This window comes from Xiphophorus couchianus, chromosome 14 (assembly GCF_001444195.1).
Source record: "Xiphophorus couchianus chromosome 14, X_couchianus-1.0, whole genome shotgun sequence".
Taxonomy (NCBI): domain Eukaryota; kingdom Metazoa; phylum Chordata; class Actinopteri; order Cyprinodontiformes; family Poeciliidae; genus Xiphophorus; species Xiphophorus couchianus.
Window position 1 is genome coordinate 8,746,909 of NC_040241.1, and position 13,117 is coordinate 8,760,025.

At 39.4% G+C, this 13,117-nt stretch overlaps 1 protein-coding gene across 1 annotated transcript in view; it reads left to right on the top strand.

Moving 5' to 3' along the window:
• The window catches only part of pacs1 (phosphofurin acidic cluster sorting protein 1), a 67,162-nt gene extending 54,337 nt beyond the window's left edge, over nucleotides 1–12,825 (top strand). Inside the window, exons 8-24 of the mRNA XM_028038261.1 lie at nucleotides 687–746; nucleotides 1,636–1,796; nucleotides 2,681–2,774; nucleotides 3,418–3,501; nucleotides 3,568–3,689; nucleotides 3,859–3,997; nucleotides 4,346–4,447; nucleotides 4,536–4,642; nucleotides 5,211–5,365; nucleotides 5,465–5,575; nucleotides 5,661–5,763; nucleotides 5,874–5,916; nucleotides 6,222–6,264; nucleotides 6,361–6,502; nucleotides 6,715–6,953; nucleotides 7,982–8,101; nucleotides 8,179–12,825. Of these exons, the coding sequence (XP_027894062.1) occupies nucleotides 687–746; nucleotides 1,636–1,796; nucleotides 2,681–2,774; nucleotides 3,418–3,501; nucleotides 3,568–3,689; nucleotides 3,859–3,997; nucleotides 4,346–4,447; nucleotides 4,536–4,642; nucleotides 5,211–5,365; nucleotides 5,465–5,575; nucleotides 5,661–5,763; nucleotides 5,874–5,916; nucleotides 6,222–6,264; nucleotides 6,361–6,502; nucleotides 6,715–6,953; nucleotides 7,982–8,101; nucleotides 8,179–8,297 (1,944 nt within the window). The 3' untranslated portion in view covers nucleotides 8,298–12,825. The remainder of the gene's footprint in view (nucleotides 1–686; nucleotides 747–1,635; nucleotides 1,797–2,680; nucleotides 2,775–3,417; nucleotides 3,502–3,567; nucleotides 3,690–3,858; nucleotides 3,998–4,345; nucleotides 4,448–4,535; nucleotides 4,643–5,210; nucleotides 5,366–5,464; nucleotides 5,576–5,660; nucleotides 5,764–5,873; nucleotides 5,917–6,221; nucleotides 6,265–6,360; nucleotides 6,503–6,714; nucleotides 6,954–7,981; nucleotides 8,102–8,178) is intronic.
• Nucleotides 12,826–13,117: the final 292 nt, after the last annotated feature.

The window sequence follows — 13,117 nt, forward strand, 5'->3', positions numbered from 1 at the left end:
AGGTTTTGAATTTTCCCTTATTTGATACATTTCTTGTCATTTTGTTATCTAACGATCATAAACTATAATGACTAAATCTTGTTCCTATCCCGTCAGCCTGTCAGGAACTATACATTAGTTTAAAACCTTTTCCTCATGTTAATTATTGTGCATTGCCTCTTTAAATAAAAATACTTGAAAGAGATGTTTTGAAAAATAGCTGTTGCAAAAGTCACAAGAAAAAAAATACAAATATGAAGAGAAAATTGTTATTATTTTTACAATTAAACAGGGTCTGAGTAAAGCGCCTGTTTTTTGGGTTAAAAACAAGCCGCTGACTCATTCCTTTTAAATATTACATAAACCATGTCTCCCTTTTTTTCCAAATGGCTTTGAATGTTACATAAATAAAATATGCTTTGCAATAATTCAGCCAAAACATCTGCGGCGAAAGGCGTTAACCAGACAACCCCAATAATTTGCTCGCTCCAAAATGTTTGACTTTAATAAGACCCGACACAGAAATGTCCTCCTCTAAAATATGCTGTTTCCATGAAGTGTTGCTTTGAGTCGTCAAGCATGAAAAGTGACCTTAGATGTTGCCGGTTTCTATCTTTTCTCTCTTTCACTCCTTCGTACACTCATAAAACGAACATACATGTCCTTAGTGCCTTATTCTGCTCTTTGTTTTTCATGTTCCTTCGCAGCAACCCAACATCAAGCAGAAATTTGTCGCCTTGCTGAAGAGGTTTAAAGTCTCCGATGAAGTATGTTCTTCTTCTCTGCTCTTTTCTCTTTTATGCCCTCTTGCGCTTTTTCCAGCAAGGTTTATAGGTGCTATTTGCTGTAGAGTCGGCGCGTTTTTCAATTTATCTTTGACTTGCAGGAATGTGTGAGAAATCGATGGAAGGACAAAAAAGACAAAAGAGTAACTTATCAGGACAAAGGGCTGTTGGCTTAGCGCGTTACATGTTCTAGATGCATCCAAATGGACAAATGTGTGTTTTGCATCGTACTCAAAGTTGTTTTTGGTGTCTGTACTTTTTTGAATTTATTTCATTTGCAGTTTAAAATGAACGTGCCACATGCTGATAAAAACAAAAGTTTTGAATTAAAAGAAGCAATTGGAAGAAAGAAAAAATTATCTTCCATTTCTCTCAAAAATCAGGTCGCTATACCATAACAACTAAACAACATGAGCAACTAAGCATCAATCATAAAGATGTGGATACATCTTTAAATCCAAAACCGGCATTGTCTATGCATTTACACACTTTTTTTTTTCCAACACTTTATGTGCAATTCAGGATTATTGCACCTTGGTTGATTTTTGTTTTGTTTTTCTAATCACCAAGCTGATTGTCTTTCAGTTTGCTGTTGTAGGAAGAAGTGTTAAGTCCAGAGAAACAGTTTACAAATATCAAATAAAAAATGTTAATTTTGCAAATCAGTTTTTTTTTATTGCGAATATTACTTTTGGGAAGCATTCCTGCTAACAGGAAGGCACCATCTCTCATGGAAGTTGGTCCATTCACAGCCTTAACACTTCTCTGTGTATGTCTGTTATTGATAGATGTGAGTATATGAGGTATACGATGCGATAAAAACTTAAAAGTCCGTTGCAGAGAGTGTCTGTGTCGTGTGTGTCTCGTCCAGGTTGGTTTCGGTTTGGAGCACGTGTCGAGGGAGCAGATCCAGGAGGTGGAGGAGGATCTGGATGAGCTCTACGACAGCCTGGAGATGTACAACCCCAGCGACAGCGGGCCGGAGATGGAGGAGACCGACAGCATCCTCAGCACACCCAAACCCAAGCTGAGGTAACAAGAGAGACGCGATATTTAGGAGGGACTGGGGAAGTCTTTGTGTTGATATTATTACTGCGACAGAATGAAAACCAGGAAGAGTATCAAATAACCGCTCGCTCTTTTTTTTCTTCATGTTCAGGTAATATTTGCTCCCAAAGATTTTCTCCAGTACCCACTTTCCCCCCATAGTGTCACTTGCAAGTGTTACGCACCGTCAGGGACTGGGAGGAAATGTACTCAAGAATCCTGGAGCAAATTTAGTGCAAACTCAGTAGGCCTCCAAAACCGCAATATATGTATGTGGCTCAAATACAGAACTGAATAGATTCAACAGAAGCCACACTGAACACCAGCTACACTCTGACTTTCACCCTTCAGTAGCAATTCAGAGCTCCCCCTGTTGGTGAAAAACACTACTTGCACTTATAGTGAAAAGCCTGAGATTATCTGATCTGCACCAGTTACCTCCTCTGATCAAATTTCATGAGAAAAATATTTAATATACATTAAATTAAATCATATAATAGATTTGGTAGATTCGTGAAATAAATCTGCTTTCCTAAAATGTATTGTTTGGTTGTCTAATCCTAAAGATTGGGTTTGTGAGACAAATCCCAATAATTATTCCTTATTGAGCGATGAAAGGAACAGGACCAAATGTTGAAACCTTTTCAATAATTTTTTGACAGCAGGTAATCTGTATTCTGTGAGGGTTTTTCACTGTTGGCATGTTTTATTTGAAGAAATATTTAAGGAATCCTGTCTGCAGTAGGTGTCCTTGCGCTAAGAAGAAAAAAAAAAACATATTAATATTTCAGTTCCTGTCTGCAGGTTCTTTGCCATAATCTTGAAAAATGAAACAAAATATCTTTTTTTTTCATGTCTCCTTTGTTTAGGCCGTTCTTTGAAGGAATGTCTCAGTCCAGCTCGCAGACGGAGATCGGCAGTCTAAACAGTAAAGGCAGTCTGGGTCGAGATACGTTCAGTCCAGTAAGTACCTCAGCATCTTGTGTTTGGTTTTAAACTTTTGCTTAAAGGAAGTCAACAACAAAGCTCGATTGATGTTCTTTATATATTCAAATTTAAATATAAGAATCCAGAATCACATGAAGTTCAAAACGTGAAAAAAAAAAACCAAAAACATAACTTTGGCTTGATGTGGGGGAAAATCCACATTTCAAAGCTTTTAGAAAGCCTTTTTAGAATAAATAATGAGAGAAATGTTCTTCCAGCGTTTTCTCAATGACTCAGAAATCCAGTAAGCCTTTTTGACAGCCACCATCTGCCTAATAGAAAGGATTCAGTCTGTCTGTCTCAGTTCAGCATCTCCCTGCTGTCTTCTGCTACAGCCTCTCTTTTTACATTGGTGTAGAAAAGCATCAACTGCAGCGTTCCTGTTTATACAACATGCACTAAAAAGAAACAACTGCTTTCACTTTAATTAATGGAGACTTGGCTTTCCTACCTCCTTCTGATTTCAAGATCCTGCAGACATCCCCTCTGTTCTCTTGCTTTTTTAATGATGTTTTCTTCCTAAAGCAGAATACCTTGGTTGCATGATAAATGTGTGTTTATTTCATTACGGTGTTGACTTTTCATTAAGCCGATCTGACTGCTCCTCTCGTTTTCCCAGCAGGGGGATCAGCCTCCCCTGGAGAAGATGAAACCCTCCCGCAGTCGCAATCTGGACGAGATCCCATCAGAGACGGACACACTGGTACGAGCGCTTCCCCGCCTTTTTTTAGTTCTGTTTAGAACTTTATTAATTAAAAATCGTTTGCAGGAGCTGACAGACCAGGAGCTTTTTGCCGAAGTTGGCCCTTGCATTACAGTGTCTGTGGCAGAGAAACCCCGTACCCCCCTGAAAAGCAGCAAAAATGAAATGCAGCCTATAGCATCTCCAAGGTAACCTATAAAACGACCCACTAAACTACATTGACGTTTGTGGCTGCAGCCTGGCTAAATGTTAAAAGTGTACAAATATGTAGATCTTGTTGTCTGTGATTTAATCTGCCCAGGTTCTGATTCCGCTTTGGTTTATTATTATCTTTTTTTTTTTCTTTCTTGTGTTCAGACTGGATGGAGGCCACACGCCCAGGCAGAAGCGCAGCAGCAACACGCCCATGAAGGAGAGGCAGCTGTCCAAGCCTCTGAGCGAACGCACCAACAGCTCCGACTCAGAGCGATCCCCGGAGCTGGGACACAGCACGGCGGTAAAAGATTAGCTCTCCTCTCCCATCAGAATCTTAATGACTTTTTTTTGTTCTCTCTCTCCAGGTTCTTATCGTAGGCAGCATTATTCCCTCAGGCTTTATGTGTCCCCATGTGGGGTTTACACATAAAACAACTGCTTTTGTTCTTTGTCCTCTTTTTACCAGTGCACCGTTCCTAAAAGTAAAGAAAAGTCAGGCAGTCTGTTGATGCAGGATCCCTTGGAGCTCAGAGATAAATTATGCATGTGCAGATGAATCATCTGAAGAGTAAATGTGGTTCTGTGGGGGGAATTTTAAACCCGTGATATTTCTCTTTGTGTGTGTGCGGGGGCGTGTGTGTGTGTGTAGGCTCTGAGGAAAGTCGTGTACGATCAGCTGAACCAGATTTTATCAGACTCTGCCCTTCCTGAGAGCCTCATCTTAGTCAACGCCACAGATTGGCAAGGGCAGGTAACCTTCAGAGTTCCCCTAAAAAAAACAACATGGTGCTCATTGTTTCCACTGCAAGCTTTACCTTTTCTGTGTTTCTCTGGTGCAGTTTGTTGCAGAACAGCTTCAAGGACAGAGACACCCGGTGGTCTGCACGTGTTCAGCCGCTGAGATCCAGGCGGTACTTTCTGCTGTGCTCACACGCATACAGAAGTTGTGAGTTTAAAATAAAATCTGTTAGTCCATGGCAGAAACTAGCGATTAATTAATCTATTAATTATTCTGATGATTAGTCGATTATTCTGATAAAAAATGGCGCATTCTGCTAGTTTTTCATTTAACCACCGAGGCTTTTCTGCGCTCAATATTGGAACTACGTTAAAAAGACGCAAATAAACAATTTAATTCATTTATTTAAATATGAAAATAAACATTTCATTACATTTCTTTAGTAAAGCTGAAGCGAGTGAAGCTAAAACTATTGAGGAGTTCTGGATAAAACATATTATTATAGGCAAAGGGGTTTTATCTTAAATCCAAAAGGTTTATAGTTGAAGTACTGTTCTGAATATTTAGATTTTTCACCAAATGGCCCCTTTTGCGTCTGTATACTCCAGTTAGCAATTCATCAATTACGAAATGAGTTAACTTGTTAATAGATTAATTATGATTAGTCATTATTAATCCGATTAATCGTTTCAGAAATCATACTTTAAAGCTGATCAGACTGAATAGCTGTTGAAGTTTACACGGCGTTCTGTCTCTGTCTCCCGTTTCCCTGCAGCTGTAACTGTAACTCCTCCATGCCCAGAGCGGTGAAGGTGGTGGCTGTGGGCAGCCAGAGTTACCTGGGAGCCATCCTGCAGTTCTTCGTCACTCAGCTGGCGAACAAAACCTCCGACTGGCTCAACCACATGCGCTTCCTGGTGGTTCCTCTGGGTGAGGAAGGCTCAACCAACAGTATGAGCCTTAAAACGTTCAGAAAAAAAGGTTTAAAAGTGACTCTGTGTGCTCAGTTTGTTTGTCTCTCTTTTTCAGGATCGCATCCAGTCGCTAAACACCTTGGATCCCTTGACAACCGCTACAGCTCCTCCTTCCTGGACGCAGCGTGGAGAGACGTGTTCAGCCGTTCTGAGCCGCCTCAGACGGGTAATAGCCGCTACTTAGATCTTCAAATCGAGCCTCTCCTTCCAGCAGATCTCACGCCTGAATAGTCTTCTTCTTTGACCTTCAGATCAGTTGGACATTTCTGGAAGAATCAGTCAGTACATCAGCGGCGCCTCAGTCACTCACCAGCTGCCCATCGCAGAAGCAATGCTGACCTGCAAGCACAAAACGTGAGTGAAGGTCCTAAAATAAAAACATTTAAAATAAAAAAACATGGAAGCATCACAGGTTATCATAAATAACCTGACTTGTATTCTTTTTTTTTTCATCTCTACTTCAGGCGGGAAGAAGAATCTTACCAGAAGTTCATCCCCTTCATCGGGGTGAGATTTTAATCTTCTGCTAAAACTGTAGTTGACACGATTAATTGATTATTGAAATAATTGTCAACTAATTTTGTAACCAATTTATCATTAACTGGAGTGTCGAAACTCAAAAAACTAAAAAAAAAAACCAACATATTCACATTTAGTTATTTATTTCCATCTTTTAATAGATTTCTAAAGTATTAATGAAAAATCAACAGAATGTGTAATTTATTTTTCACCAGATTTATCAATTAATCATCAGAATAATCAACTAAAATAATCGTTAGTTGCGGCCCTAATCCTAATCTGTTGTTTTCCAGGTCGTAAAGGTCGGCCTCATCGAATCTGCGAGCTCTCCGACAGGTGAGGGTTTGTTAAAGAGTTTGAAAGAGTGCAGAGACGATCCACTTCAACCCTAATTAGCTGACGTCTACGGGGAAAAATATTTTTTTCTTCCAGGAGATCCAGAGGAGGGTGTTGGAGTCAGCTTGGCCGTCCCGTCGACGTCTCCGCCGTCTCATGGCTCCCCCTCAGGACTGATCAAAGAGGCAGCCACACCCCCTTCGTCCCCATCCATGGGCAGCGTCCTCACAGTACAAGGGTAAGACGATTAATCTGATTAAATCTTCATTTCACCCGACGACTGTTTGGATTTAAAATCAGATATTCTAAACAAGAGAGCAGGCTTTGAATTGGCTAGAAATTAAATTAACAAAAGCTAGTGTGGCGCCTCAAATTGAAGAGCAGATAAATGTGCAGGGTGCTGTGTGAGGTTGGTTTCTGTTTTTGTTTATGACGTCTTTCTGTTCCCAGGAGCCCCAGCATGCCTCACGGTGTGGACGCCATCGGCCTGCAGGTGGACTACTGGCTGGCTTCGCTGGCGGACAAGCGGCGGGAGGGCGAGCGACGCGACACGGGCTGCAAGAACACGCTGAAGAGCGCCTTCCGCTCACTGCAGGTCTGCAGGCTACCAGGAGGGGGCAGCAGCGACCCACAGACCCTGGTTAACACCATGGCCATGACCGTGGTCACCAAGGAAAAGAACAAAAAAGGTCAGCCGAGGTTCTTGTTTTCTATTTTACAATCATTTTTGCATGATCATATCTGAACCTGGATCATTTTTTTAAAAAGCTTGTGCAGTCAGGAAAGGTGAGTCTCAAATTCTAGGTGAACTAAGTGAATATTTTAATATTTCTTACATGAAGGATTCAGAATTAGAAGTTTGATCTTCACAGATGCTGGAGCTGAAGCTGACAGCACTGGCTGAAAGAAAAATGCACAAAGTCTAAATGCAGGGAAGATAGATGGAGCAGGAAAAATACACATCTGTCCTAATTAGTAAACACTTCTTTAAGGCTGCAACTAAAGTTATCTTAGTAATTGATTATTTCTTTGATTAATCTGATGATCAGATAAATAATTGTCACATTCTGCATATTTTTCATTTAACAGCTTAAGATTTTTTTAAACAATATTAGAAAAAACATTAAATGATGAAAATAAGCCAAAAATTCAACTCCTTTTTTAAAAAAGAAAAACATTTAATTGCCTAAAATGTTATAATGCAGCATTTCTTTAATTTACTCTGGATCATTTGTAGCAAGGATTCATCTGGAGCTAAAAAAATACTTCTAACGTCAACATCTCAGCCCATTCTGCTTGATTTAGCATCAGTACGGTGCAGGATTAATCTTTGTTCTCTTTTTCTACTAATCAATTAATAATTGGATAGGAAAAGTGCTTAATAGGATTATTTTTTTAAGAATTCAAGCATGGTGAAACTACTTGAGGACTTCTGAGAAGAACATATTTGCAGACAAAGAAGGTTTTTCATCTGAAATGGAAAATATAATTTGTACAGTTTTTACTGAATATCTGCTCTGAGTTTGTTGTCCTGTCAGCAAATTGCCTTTTTTGAGACTGTATGCTCCAGTTAATGATTACTAAATTAGCTGACTAGTCATCACGATTAATCCGGTTAATTGTTTCAGCCCTACACTTCTTATTCACCAATTAAATTACGTAACGTAATTACGGTCATTTAGGTTCACATTTAAACCTTTCGTCTCGTTGCCTTCAGTTCCCACCATCTTCCTGGGAAAGAAGCCCAGAGAGAAGGACATGGACTCCAAGAGCCAGATGATCGAGGGCATCAGCCGCCTCATCTGCTCCGCGAAGCAGCAGCAGACCATCTTGAAAGGTGACCCGACCGCGCCGCCTTTGCCGTCGCTTATCTGCGTCTGCATTTCACTCACTCCCCGCCTCTTTTGCCTCCAGTGTCCATAGATGGCGTCGAGTGGAACGACGTCAAGTTCTTCCAGCTGGCCGCACAGTGGCCCACTCACGTCAAGTACCTACCGGTCGGACTTTTCGGCTACAGCAAGCCCCCGTCGTAGGACCGAGCTTTAACTCCTCCACCTCGCCGGACTTTCTTCTCTTCTCACCCCATTTTTTTTTTTTTTTGCACAAAAGATCTGCAGAGAAGACGGGGAGCAAGCAGCCGGACCATTTTTCTTTCTTCTATTCCACCAAAAAGAAAAGAAAAAAAAAGTCACATTCGTCTTATTTCTCTATGGAGGAGGAGGAGGAGGGTGCTGGAGTGCAACGCTGTTACAAGTCACTTTAATGCTCTTTTTTTATGTGTGTGTGTGCTGATTAGGTGCGCATGCACACGTGAATGTACATAATGTTTGTGTGTGTGTGTGTGTGTATGCGTGAGTTTACAAGGATATCACAGCACAAGTTTATTAGCTAGCCGCCATTTATGTTTCCGTTTTAAGGAATGCAGCAGCATGTAAAAAAAAAACAACAAAAAACAACCCACTTTAAGCCCTAAACTCTCTCATCACACCACCTGATCGACACACAACCTGCGTGCCAGAAACGGTCACTTCCGCTTCAGTTTGCATGGGCAGTCAAACCACGAAGGCTCCATCGCTCAAAAGGCATGAAAAAGTCATTTCTACACAAAACTTTATCCACTAATGTACTTCTTTTCTTTTCCATTTCAAGGGCTTCCATTTAGCAGTTTTTTTTTCCTGCAAAAAAAACAAAACTATTTAGATGTTCAAATGCCAAAAAAAAAAAAAAAGAAAGAAAAAAAACTACATAGATTCAAGGGCGACGTGTCTTTTATTTTAGAGTAGTGCTCTTGTGAAAACCAGTAAAACCTTCCCTCCTATTAACACCGTATCGTGACGCGTAGTGGTAAATCTGACGTGCCATTTTTCTTTATCTTCAATCGCTATGCACTCCTGAACACACACGGACCATTTGAATGACTTCAGCTGGCGGTAAAGCATAATAACCGGACGAAATATGCAGCAGGTACAACTGCTAAGAACAAAATGCATGCTTCGACAGCATCGACGGGAATATGTGAAGAAAAAAAAAAAAAAGTGTGCTTTTATTTATTTTTTTACCGTATCCGTTTCTAGATAGAAGCACAAATGTCAGCTTGATTTAGTATGCCACGTTTCTTTTGGCAACAGTAAAAACAAAACGGACCTGAAGAAAATATCAGTCTGTGCGCATCCACCACTTCCCCTGAGACTTCCTAATGACAACGTATTGGGGGAAATCATTGAGTTATTTGAGTGCAGGTCTGTTTTCTCCAGGACGTCGTGAGGTAATTAGTGACTCGACTGTACAGTAAGAGGTAACAAATGTGTACGTGACGAATAAAACACGACATGGTGAAAAACCTAAAGGTTTCAAAAGATAATAACAGTAATCAAAAAGTGTGATAAACAGTTTTCTATAATGTGCTGGGAGACGTGTAGTGTGTGTGTTTGTGATGTGGTGATTATCGATATCACTGATTATCTGATTAGGGCTGCAGAAGCTGCAGTGGTCATCTTGTTCACGTTGTAGCTGCACACAAGGCAAAATGCTGGGGTTGACCTTTTTTAAAATAAATAAATATAAATCCAGCAAATATAAACTATAGAAATTCTCCAAATATGATTATCTATTCAAACGATTGACTTGTGACATGTTTAGGAAACACACATCGCCTTGTGTCGTCTACATCGTGACACTCTCCATCGCCACTGAAGTATTACAGAAAATAGTTTTTTAAAATAGTGTTAACGCTGATCTCTTTATTTAAAATAGTTTATTTGACAATAGAGAGGATTATATTTTTTTCTCTGAGTTGATGTTACAGTGTTACAGTTGTGATGTCGGTAGCGTGTGTCTTTTTTTTTGTTTGTTTGGCGCCACCTGATGTATGAATCTTCTCAGTTCACAGATCACACTCTGTCTCCTCCTGATCGATTTTTAATAAGTTATTCTTTATATCTGAATGTATCTTCTTTGGTTGCTCTTCACTGAGTTTTAGAAATGAAATATCCCACAGACTATGATTTTGGCAAGCCAGTCTTCCTGAACTTGATTTTTTTTATTTTATTTTATTTTATTTTTTTATTTTTTTTCATTTTGATTGAGAGTTGCACGTTAGCGGCTCGGTTTTAGTCGTCCATCAGATATTGTTGTACTGTTGATTTGACCTAGATGTTGCTCAAACTAAACCTGAGCTCAAAGTTTCATTCCGAACTTGAAGCTGCATCAGCAACACTAGGCTCTGATGTTTTGTTTCAAAGGAAAACTACACTAAATTAAAAAAAATTATAATAACAGCCAAGATCTAAAGTTGGTAGCAAATTAATGGAAACAAGTTTTGGATCCTCAAGTTCTGAACTCAAGCAATGTGTGTGTTTTGTTTAATATTATCTTTTTAAATCATTCAAGAAAACGTATACGGCTGTACACAGTACCAAACTAACACTTTATTCAACTCTATGCTGTGTACAGGCTTTAAAACTGGGTAACTTTAAAGTACAGCAAAATAACACACCATATGATGTCCTTTAGTGTCATAAACTGCAATATTCAGTTTTCTTGACGCCAACAGATGTTTTGTCCCAAAAACGATTCTGCAGATTTTGTAGGCAGGTTTGCTGAAGGGCTAGGCTAAGGTTAGCATCTGTAATCTGCTTTGGCTTGGCTGGTCACATCTTTCAGTGTGAATCCAGTTAATTGTCTACACATAAAATGATACTGAAAAGCTGTTACCCTTCTGCTTTAGAAACCGAGCGCTCTGCCTTGATTGTCACACATTTTAATGAATGTTGTTTCAGCTGCTCTCTACTGAGTTTTCCCTGAAGCCACATCCTCGTAGATGCAACGAGCAGACCGAAAAGAAGCTGCAGCAGCCAGTGCAGTCTCTTCTTCTTCACTGTGAGCATCGTTGTAAAAGATTCAAAGCACCTGAATGTTCATGGTCACAATTTTTAAAAAGTGGCTGAACAAATTGTAGTCAACGGACGGCACACAAACAACCAGCGTAGGGGCTTGAACATAGTGCAGAGCATTGATCAAAACCACAGCAGGGCATCTTCATTCTCTACTATACATATTTCAAAGCTCTACTCATCAAAAAGCTGATATACCCACAATAGTTTTGGCTATAACGTGTCCTACAAAGTAATTTAATTCTTCTTATACGAGCTAAAACTAGCTAAACCAAATTAGCCAAATTAACTGGTCGGCTTGAAGTAGCATTCAATTGCATAACCCATCTTCCTTAGTACCTTTATTTACTTTGTCACTCTGTTAGTTGTTAAATTATGCAGATATCTTTTATGTTCACAAAGCAACAGCAAGACAATTGTTAAAAACTAATATTCAGCTTGCTTCTCACTGCCCCAAACTGGTCAGTCAATTCTTGGTAACGTGAGAGAATTATTCACCAAAACAGGGAAGCCTAAAACTTGAACACCATTATGCCTTCTAACAACTTTCTCCAATTCTGTTCCCACTTCTTACAAGTCTAGATTAAGCTGTTAAAAGATTTAGTAAATCTGAGAAATTGGGACAAAATGTGTGCATTTGGAATGAAATTCAGTGTTTTTGCATCACCGTTGGAGATTTATGACCTAAAGCCCAGTTGAGAGCAACAATTTGTACTCTTGTCAAAAATGTTTTGTGTTGAGGTCATTGCAACAATTTAGTTTTCTTATTTATTGATCAGTCCTCTGTTTGCACCCCCAGAGGGAGGCCAGAGGTCGATGTAAATTGGAAATATCTCACTGAATACTGCTCAAAAATGAACGTGTTAAATATTATAGTAATATTTTCAGGGGTTTTATTTTTTGTTTGTTATATTTTCTTGGATTTTGTCCAAAACAGTGTTTACCATCATTTCAGCGAACGGCAAATTGCCTCATCACCTAATGTTTCCTACAGTCTCCTTGGAGATGCTGGTTGTTCTGTGTGCAAGTCGTCAACTTGTTGCTGCGAGTGATTCCTTTACCTGTACCTCTGTGTTTGTGTCAACCAGTGATTGTCGCCGTGGTTCCTCCGTCTGTGGTTGGAGATTACGAGCCGTTCCGTGTGTCTGTAATCTCTCTCTCTCTCTCTCTCTCTCTGTGTGTGATCAGCAGATATGTCTTTTTCACCAGGCCTCCACAGGCTCACCTCCCTGGGAAAAACACACTGTCCCCCGTTCCTTCGCAGCTTGTAAATCGGCCATCTGTCCTCAGAGGAACGGGGGAGGAGGTTTGCTTGTTCAAAGCAGTCGATTTCTGCCTGAAGAGGTTTTGCTGAGAGCAGATCCTCCTGAGCTTGTGGACTTGTGAAGAGTATTTTGCACATACCATTTTTCTTCAGCAGCGATTTTTTTTTTTTTTTTGCCTTCTGCCTATAACAGCAGTTATAATAAACCAACTATTATGCTTGTACATACAAGATAGTACTTGATATATATTTTTGTTTAGTTATGTTTTTGTTCATTCTACATGTTTTGTAGTACTGCTTTTTTTTCCATGATTGCGTCTGTCGGTAGAACAGATGTGGGGTCAACAGTGAAAGTGCTCATTATGTTTGTTTTGTTTTTTTAAATAAAGATATTCCTCGTTTGTAGCTGTGTAATTTTTTTTATTTTTTATTATTCATACTGGAGCAGCAGTTTGGTATTAAGCTATGAAAATATAAAAAGCAAGTTTATCCCTCGTATAGTTTTAGGGTTTCTCAATTTATTTCTAAAACTGTATTAGTTCTTAGAAAAAATTTACATTTTGAAAATAAAAAAAATCTTCAGTATAAAAAAATAAATGTAAAATTTTGCGGTTTCTCTAAATTATTCTAAAAATATAAAGTATAAAGTCAAACATCCCAGACAGCATTAAACAGCCGCGACAACACTGAATGTTAA